A 9,730-nucleotide genomic window follows, 5' to 3' on the forward strand; every position below is an offset into this window, starting at 1 on the left:
ATCTCTTTAGCAAGCAGTACGACTCTACGAGGTTGTAAAATCGTAAATTTGCAAATGTTGTTTACACGTTTACACTAAAACACTGTTACAACCTTCACTTTGTAGTTTTTTTCTTTAAATTCAGTGATAAAACATGATTAAATCAAAGAGAGACTATGACATGTAACGGATGAGTGATTCTTGCATAAAATTAGCTCAAGAACGAAAATCGTACGTTTTTTTTTAGGTTTTACGTAAAAACGTCTGTTTTTCCGCTAGTTTAGAAGTTGTGTGCATTTAATAGGGAATCAAGGATATTAAAAGTGTCTTCATAATCCATGTGTGGACCGTTATTTATTAAAGCAGCACTGGGCTCAGAACTCTGCCCCTCCCCCAGCCTCCTGTCAATCTTTGCCACCTGGGCGTGGCCTATAGGTTGATTGATAGATACGGAGGCAGAGGAGGAGTGGCTCTTGGAAGATCGGTGAGATTTGGATGAATGGTGGTGATGGTGGTGGCTACCGTGCGAGTGTGACGAGTCGTGTCTCGCCATTTTGTGCGATGAATGTTCGCGATGTTTCTCACGGCTCGAGCGAGGACTATGACGGCTCTTACCGCTGCTGCTACTTTCAGACAAAACCTTGATCTTCATTTTCAGCTCTTCTTGACTAGCAGAACCGTTTTCCAATGAGGAAGGGTGACGCCGTTTTAGTGACCCGCTCTTTAACGATCGTTCCGGTACCTGCTGTTGGGAATACTTTACCCTGATTGACGAAGACGGTTCGGACGATAAATGTCCGTGTTTTCGATGCTGGTCGCTTTCCTCCTCTTCGTGTCTGTGTCTTTGCTCTAATTCGGCCGCGTGTTTTTCACGGTATTTCTCTAGAGTGAGTTTCTGAGAGGCGAGAGTTGCTGAGGCGTGTCCGTTTTTGCTCGCCTGCGCCCCCTGGAGCGAGAGAAATGCGTCTGCGCTCTGGGAAATTGGTGCAGGAAAGCTGAAAGCAGAACTCTGCAGGTCCGACAGGCCGTTGAGTGACATCGATGCCCCATCCAATGGGAAACAGGTGGATGGTTCAGAATACATGCCTCCTGTGATGTCACACATGCTCCCCATCAATGAACTGTCCTGGCTCAGAGTTGTCTGGAAGGAACCGTCTAAAGATTGGTTGTCGAGTTTTGGTTTCTTGGCAGCTTGATTGGCCTAAAATGAGAACAAAAATAAATAAACTTTAAAATTGGTCCATTACTTGACTGCTTGCTATTAAAATGTTTATCACAAAAATCAATTTTTTCCATACAAACAAAAGTATTTATACATACCCGCCAGTTTCTGATTCTTTTTAATCTGCTTGGTGTTTTTTCCAAGATCTGGAGAAACTCGTGAGTCAGGTCTACAGAAACAGAGGACATACAAAATATACAGAATATTAATACATAAAAATCAAGGTGCAGCAATTACTGGACAAAAATGTAAATTTGAAATGCAACCCTTCGAGAAAGATAAATTTGTCTAGCAAATTATTAAAACAAAATGAGTAATTACAAAATAAATTAAAATCAAAAGTATTTTCCCTTTAATTATAAATAATGTTAATTAAATAGATTTTTAATTGATTCTAATCAAAGTGATTTTTCAGTTTTTAGGTAACCATAATATAATAAAAAATGTATAAAGGTTAAGTTGTGTTTGACTGACCATCAAGCAGCTGCAGAGTCACAGCTCGGTCTACATATTCCCACCAATGTTTCCCATTCGAAGAGACTGGAATCTCCCAATTGGACCACTTGCAGGCCAGGTGAATACAGACACATGCCACCACTGTGGGTTTGTGCTGCAGGCAGAAGGTAGTCAGGTGCAGACTGCAAGAGAGACAATAACACAGAAAACACAGAAAACACTCCATTACAAAACAGAAGACATGAGAAACGCTTTCCTAAGATCCTAACTTCATAATCTTAAATTCATTTCCATTCTTCTTAGTTCATCAGAATTATCATGATTATGTCAAAGCTGATCATCCAGTCAGGTGTGTGTTTGCAAGAACGTTCTTTGTCTGGTCAGCTGTAAAACAAAGTTGTATGCAATTTATGAAACAGATTCAATCAGTAAAATACAAATCAACTCAATTAACATTTAAAGTGTGGCATCAGTGTAAGCAACACCAATGCCGCGTTTCTGAATCCCGATGATCCATTTCTCAAATCGAAATTGCTCTCTCTCAGCAAGTGGGCATTAACAGCAACTCAACTTCCTGCTGCGTTAATGACCATACCGGCTCAAAATCATCTTACTGGCTTAAAAATTAACTTTTATTCACTAAATCGGTGACAACAGAAGATGAGACTTCAATGTAATCAATCAGAATGGAGTTGTTTTAGGTTGGCTAATGAAACGCCACCTGATTGGTTAAAGATTCAGGTTGCTAACACAAAGGTGGCAGTTTGGATTTCAAAAAGGGAGCTCAAGTAATAATAGTGTGCCGGAGGAAGTAAGCATAGGAAGTAATTAGAACACTGGAGAAAATAGTTTTAAAATTAAGTAAATATTCATGGCGCTTAAAGGAATAGCTCATCCAGAAATTTACATTTCCTGAAAATGTACCCCCTCTCAGGCCATCCAAGATGTGGATGTTTGTTTCTTCAACAGATTAGGAGAAATTTAGAATTACATCACTTGCTCACCAATGCATCCTCTGCAGTGAATGGGTGCCGTCAGAATGAGAGTCCAAACTGCTGATAAAAACATCACAGTAATCCACACAACTCCAGTCGTTTAATTGACATTTTGTGAAGCAAATAGGACTGTTTTCACTTGTAAACTGTGCTTGATCTGCGCATATTTCTCTCCTGATTCAGACGAAATGACTTTTTCACTGAAGAAAGCATTATGGACTCATTTTACAGTCGGAAGCATCAGTTTAAGGTTAAAACACCTTAATGATAGATTTGTTTCTTTTAAACACAGCTTTTCACTTTCAACAGCTTTCACTGGATTTGTGTAGATTACTTGTGGATTGATGTTTTTATCAGCTATATGGACTCTCATTCTGACGGCACCCATTCACTGCAGAGGATCCATTAGTGAGCCAGTGATGTAATGATATATTTCTACAAATCTGTTCCAATGAAGAAACAAACCCATCTACATCTTGGATGACCTGAGGCTGAGAACATTTTCAGAAAATGTTCATTTTTGATGAGCTATTCCTTTAAAACCAACAAAACAAAGTAGTTGTCAAGCCACAAAATAAAATATCAATAATGCATCATTAAAAAAAATAAAGTAGATAAAAATGTATTTTCTAGACCAACTGCAATTTTAAGCAGAAATACTAATATTTTTATTTAATGTCAAGGGTATGACAGCAAAAAAAGTGAAGTATCCTAAATAAAAATAAAATACTTTTTTCTTTATTTTTTATGATTTTTTACTGTAAATAACAGTAACAGTAATAATTGAAAAATAAATATAAAAATCAAATTTAGACCAAAAAGAAACATGAAAAAGAAAGCACTCTCTGGTACTTACCGTGACAATCTCTAAGTTTACACCTTTGAACTCTGAGCTGATATTCAGGCTACCAATTGAGTTATTGACCTATGCACTCTCAATCAAGATATCTCTATTAGCACCGCTACACTCCAGGCTGTGTATTCAACCTTCTGCGCCAACAGCAAGCCCTCCGTACATTACACCGCACTGCGCCGGGCAGGACAGCAAAACACCCCGCCCAGGCGCGTGAGGGGGTTGGACACAGGAAGGAGAACCCTGCCTAATAGGAAGTCATAGGGTGCCATGGCAGTGCAACAAATAGGGGTCAGGGTAACAACCTGTTGGTAGCCATGAAATAGGAGGTCTGGGCCAAGTCCTTGCTCGCTGAGGGGAGAAATAGAGAAAGAGAGAGAGAGAGACAATGTTGGATTAAAATTCATTTTGACTTTTTTTTTCCATTAAAAATGTATCAGATTACCCACCAAAAAAACAGAAGTGCTATATTATAATAAATAAACATGTATATTATACATTACCATTTAAAGTTTGAGGTCAGTACGATTTTTAACGTTTCTGAAAGAAGTCTCTTATACTCACCAAGGCTGCAATTATTTTTAATAAAATACAGTAAAAACAGGAATATTGTGAAATATTATTACAAATTTAAATAACATTCCTACTTTAATATTTTAAAATGTAATTGTCCAAAGCTGAATTTTCAGCATCAGTCTTCAGTGTCACGTGATCCTTCAGAAATCATTCTAATATGCTGATTTGCTGCTCAAGAAACATTTCCGATCAATGTTGAATAGAGTTGTGAGCCAGGAAAAAGAAAAAAAGTAAAGAGAGTGAAAGAGATGAAGAAAGACTAAGAGCAAAAGTTGGAAGCATCTACCTCGCACTAGCTGGGAACATCTCACCACATCTGTGTGTGGATGATCTATTGTTATCTCAAACCCTGAAACAAAATCACCGGTTAGACAGGACTCATGTGTTCACTGCTTTCATAAAGCACAGATTTATTAGCAGATCCTGTAACTTACCGAGTGTCTGCAGCACTATAGCCTCCAGCAGCACCAGCTCTTGAGCCTGCTGGAGGTACGCCTGTGGATCAACACAAATCACACCTGCTCATTAGAGGGGTCTGGTCCCAATGCTTCTGACGATAGCCCATCAATTGACTTTTTCTTATTTATAATGTATAATATATTACAGAGATAGTTCACCCAAAAAAGAAAATTCTATCATTAATTACTCACCTTCATGTCGTTCCAAACCCGTAAGACCTTTGTTTATCTTCAGAACACAAATTAATGAAGCTACGAGAACACTTTTTGTGCTCAAAGAAAGCAAAGGAATGCACACGCATGCATCGTGGCTCTGTCGGTAATGTGTGTCGAAGACTGACACCGATGAGCAGAGATTACTGAATAAAGTCATTATTTTTGCTTTCTTTGTACACAAAAAGTATTCTTGTAGCTTCATAAAATTACGGTTGAACCACTGATGTCACATGGACTATTTTAATGATGTCCTCCTTACTGCCTTTCTGGGCCTTGAACATGGTAGTTGTGTTGCTGTCTATGCAGGGTCAGAAATAGGGGTGGGAGAAAAAAAATCGCGATTCTCTCTTCAATATTCAGAATCGATTCTGAGCTTGGTTTTTTCACGTGCGCTTTGTGTTTGATGTCCTGAAGCTTGCGGCTGCGGTTAAATGCATAAATACTTTTATATGAAATTGATGTAAATACAGTCAGTTGTGTTTTCAGAACAGGACAGAACATCTGATTTATCGAAAATACAGAAAATCGCAATAATGCTGAGGAAAAAAGAAAACCCCATAACTAGCCTATTGTCTGTAAACTTTCGGATACTTAAAGAACACTTATTTTAAACAAGTAATTGTTTTAAAAAGTAGTCTGTTTATATAATAAAAAAAAATTTACATTTGGAACAAATTAAATTTGATATAAAATTTATATGAAAATGTAGCCATGTGCAGAAATATTGAGAACTGAGAATGTGACGCATCGTGATATTGAGTTGATAATGATAATCGTAATTGAATCGTGAAACCAGTGAAGATTCACACCCCTAGCTATTTTTAAGATGGCAGTGCTCACTTACAGAGATTCCAACTATAAACAAAAAGCATAGAAATTGCAATTTTGGTTAAAATATAAAATTGTAAACATGTATTTGCACAGCAGAAGAATTAATTAGGAAAAAAAATGTAGATTAAGAATCGTTTTGGAATCGGATCGTGACTCCCAGAATCGGATCGTGAAGTACCTAAAGATTCCCACCCCTAGTCAGAACGCTCTCAGATTTCATCAAAAATATCTTGATTTGTGTTCCGAAGATCAACAAAGGTCTTACGAGTTTGAAACGACAATAAGGGGTGAGTAATTAATGACAGAATTTTGGGTGAACTATCTCTTGAAACCTTGAGGTTTCAATAAAGAGAAACCTTTATTGTTTTAAGTCTTTTTTTTTTTTTAAAGCAAATTCAAAGAGCCCCATTTACTTTCATTATACATTCTACTAACCTCATTGTGCATGACTCTTCAGAAAGAGTAAAAAATATTTTCATAAACCGTCAATATAATAAAATTATTAATAAATACAACCATTTTTTAATTACAATTGTTTTGTTTTTTGTGGGTATTATTTTAGCTTTGTATTTTTAAAGGGGTCCTATTATGCTCTTTTACAAAGTCTTGATTTTATTTTGGGGGTGTACTAGAACATGCTCTCATGCTTGGTGGCTCAAAAAACGCATTATTTTTCACATAATTTACATTATTACAATACCTTTCTCCCCAGTCTGGCACAAACGGCTCAGGGTTGTGACGGTAAGGAAATTTTCCCACCGGTTAATCGTCACGTGACAACAACGGCAATAACGGTATCACCGAGGGGTGGGGTTCGTTGGAGTTTTCCCTCTTTTCCTTTGCTTTTAAATAGCTTAAATGCCCATGCGCATTTTACTTTCACTTTCGAATTAGCGTCAATTCGGCATCAATTCACCGAACTCACTTAAAAATAGAACTCAATTAAACATAGAACTTTCATTAACAAAATGAATAAAAATACACCATGCTATAGGCCTAATATAAAATAACAAATAAGTGCTCACTAACACAGATTTCGACAGATTTGTGAACAATATTTGAGAGAAATAGGCCTTTTGTGTACATAGAAAGTCTTAGATCTTGGAGTTGAGCTCATGAAAAATAGGGGCAAAAACAAAAGTGTTGCGTTTATAATTTTGTTCAGTGTAAATCTTCCGCCATCGTCTCGTCTGTCTCACCTCACTCTTGTCGGTCAACTCGACTCACTCTCCTCATGTGACAAATGAAATCTGACTCCTGCTGATGATCTGTGATGCGACTGTCGTTCGGCACTCTGCATCGAGCAGCCGTGTTCAGTTTATAATGGTATTGTCTGTTCTCTAACTGAACCAAATTATTTTTATTACAATAAAAAATTAAAACGACAGTGGGGGGCAGTGCCACGGTGAGCAAGGGATGTAACCGGTGTTGCGGCTTAACACCGTCAACACCGACTATCGCAGCAAGCCTAGTAGAAAACATCTGCTGCAAGGAAATTCAAAAGGCACAGGGGTGACAAAAACAGCGTTTCTTCGACATGGCGAAAACTTGATGCTGCAGCAGCACTTCTTCGTCGTCGTGTCTGATGCACTCAACAAAGCGTTCTAACCACGACCTCGCCCCTCCCCACCCCCCAACCATTCGAATTTCCGTAGGCGGATTTATTTTAATGATATTCTAATGAGCCGCTTTGTGACATCACAAAACCCGGAAAACAACGCTGTAGTCCAAACGAGCCGTTCGTTGTAGTTCCTGAAAAGGGATTTATTTAAAAAGTAATATCTCCCTTTGGAGTTATCTGACTGATTGCCACAACTGTCAAAGCATCTAGCAAAAATGACTCGCCATGGCAACGAATAAAGCAGAGAGAAATTACATTACCCAATAAGTATGAAGATAGTTTTGGTGCGAAACAACTGAGCGTCTGTGACACGGGATTTTGAAGTTGTAGAGAATAGCCACACATGTGTATCAGTAAATTTGAAGTCACAGACAGAAGTTGCAAACTTCTAGATTTTTTTTCTCTCCCACAAACACAACAGTAACACCTTCTCGAATCCTTCATTGCAGGTGCACAAATCCTATTCTACGAATCACAAATCAAGAAACTCGTATGCTCACATGTTTTTATTATCTTGCTGCAGTATATGGTGCAAAACACATTCACACACCTGCATCAAAAATGTGAAGTCACGGACGAATTTTGTACATCAGCAAATCAGTATGTGAATTCTTGCAATGAGATTTGCACACTTGTAGAATGTTTTCTTACATATATATTTTTTGGGATGCTTTTTCTAGCACAAACACAAGTACATAACGACAACGGCGTGAATTTGCTGCTACGAGTCTCAAACCTGTTTTTCGCTTGCAAATGACAAGTTTCGCGCACGCTCCCTTTTGCAGCACATATCTGTGTGAAATATGGTGCAAAAGTTATTTGTGCATCTGTTGAGGCAACGGCGGGCACTCTTCAGAGATCAAGAGAATTTTGGCTAATCAAGAAGAGCTGCACTGTTTTTGGTTTTTGTTATTCTTTATGGTTCTTCGGTTTTTTAATGTTCAGGTTTGTGGATCTAATCGTCTGCAACATCGGGGGTGTATCTTGGAGCCATCGTGACGTCATCAGCTGGTAAGTTAAATTATACAGTTATCCGAATCAATCAGGGAATTAATCAGGGAAGCATAATAATTCTAATCTGCTTTTTTATCGCAGGTTATGTCAGACATACGTTACATAACAGCGAGCTACCGTGAAAATAGTAAAGAAAAATGAGTTAAGAAACGCCGCTGTTATGTACATCTTTTGTATTTTATTTTCAGGTTGTGGTCTATTGGTCATGTCATCAGCAACGGAGGTGTATTGGAGTCTTTTCTTGTGATTGCATCGTAGAGGTGGTAACAACATCAACTACTATATCCATCAACTACGTGATGTTTTATTAACAAATTTCGGGAGGAGCATGCACAGATAATTAACACGGCCAATCCATCATCAGTAATTACATCATCTATCCAACCAGCACAAGAGAGAACCCCTATAAATAATCAAAGCAGTCTTACCTTCATTATCTCTAGTCTTTCAGCATTTCAGGGGGAGCGCTCTGGTTCCGGGCTAAAAGCCGAGCTCGGACCCCTCTCCCCAGACAGCACGCCAAATATGCATAATGCATTAGGTACACATTTTATTGAGTTAAGTTACCCAAACAGTACTTTCAAGTACTTTTTGTTTTCTAGTTTGTGGTCTGGATCACGTCATCTGCAATACATTCCAGATGGAGCCTTTTCTTGTGATTGCCAACGTTCTGACCATAAAGTGTAATAACACTAACAGGCTGTTGTGACTCTGTCCGTTACAGGAGATTTCTCCAAGCAAAAACACAGATGCTGATCTATGAGGGGCAGAATCATCATATGGCCAAGCTGTCAATTTTATTGAAATTAGGTAACCCAAAATACATTTGATTTTACATTATATTTACATTCATGCATTTGCCAGATGCTTTAATCCAAAGCAACTTGTGCTGCATTAGGTACACATTTTATTGAGTTAAGTTACCCAAACAGTACTTTCAAGTACTTTTTGTTTTCTAGTTTGTGGTCTGGATCACGTCATCTGCAATACATTCCAGATGGAGCCTTTTCTTGTGATTGCCAACATAACGGTGATAACATCAACTTGTAAGTTAGCCGAAGTAAACTAGTTAAAAGGTTGTTGTTTTTTTAATCGTTATACAATCAACTCTATTTCAGCAATATAAACACTAAGCTCTCAATGGCAAATGCAGAAAGGTTAATTCATGCATTCATGACCGCAAGGTTAGATTATTGTAATACTTTATTGGGTGGTTATTCTGCACACTTAATAAACAAACTCCAGCTGGTCCAAAATGCAGCAGCTAGAGTTCTTACTAGAACCAGGAAGTATGACCACACTGCACAGGCTCCCTATTAAACATCGTATAGATTTTAAAATCTTGCTAATTGATTTAGCGCTTCAGTATTTGAGTGAGATCTTATCACATTATAGTCCTCCACATCCGCTGCACTCTCAAAACTCTGGCCATTTGATAATACCTAGAATATCAAAATCAACTGCGGGCGGCAGATCCTTTTCATATTTAGCTCCCAAACTCTGGAATAA

The 9,730-nt window shown here is 38.0% G+C and overlaps 1 protein-coding gene across 1 annotated transcript in view; it reads right to left on the reverse strand.

Moving 5' to 3' along the window:
• Positions 1 to 245: 245 nt before the first annotated feature.
• LOC107739335 (cyclin-T2-like) overlaps positions 246 to 9,730 on the reverse strand; it is a 12,985-nt gene continuing 3,500 nt past the window's right edge. The window contains exons 4-9 of the mRNA XM_016551433.1: positions 4,516 to 4,576; positions 4,368 to 4,430; positions 3,811 to 3,856; positions 1,676 to 1,839; positions 1,300 to 1,370; positions 246 to 1,180 (exon numbers count right to left, since the gene is read on the reverse strand). Coding sequence (XP_016406919.1) covers positions 260 to 1,180; positions 1,300 to 1,370; positions 1,676 to 1,839; positions 3,811 to 3,856; positions 4,368 to 4,430; positions 4,516 to 4,576 — 1,326 coding nt within the window. The 3' untranslated portion in view covers positions 246 to 259. The remainder of the gene's footprint in view (positions 1,181 to 1,299; positions 1,371 to 1,675; positions 1,840 to 3,810; positions 3,857 to 4,367; positions 4,431 to 4,515; positions 4,577 to 9,730) is intronic.

Source organism: Sinocyclocheilus rhinocerous, unplaced genomic scaffold, assembly GCF_001515625.1.
Source record: "Sinocyclocheilus rhinocerous isolate Xijiao unplaced genomic scaffold, SAMN03320098_v1.1 scaffold945, whole genome shotgun sequence".
Taxonomy (NCBI): Eukaryota; Metazoa; Chordata; class Actinopteri; order Cypriniformes; family Cyprinidae; genus Sinocyclocheilus; species Sinocyclocheilus rhinocerous.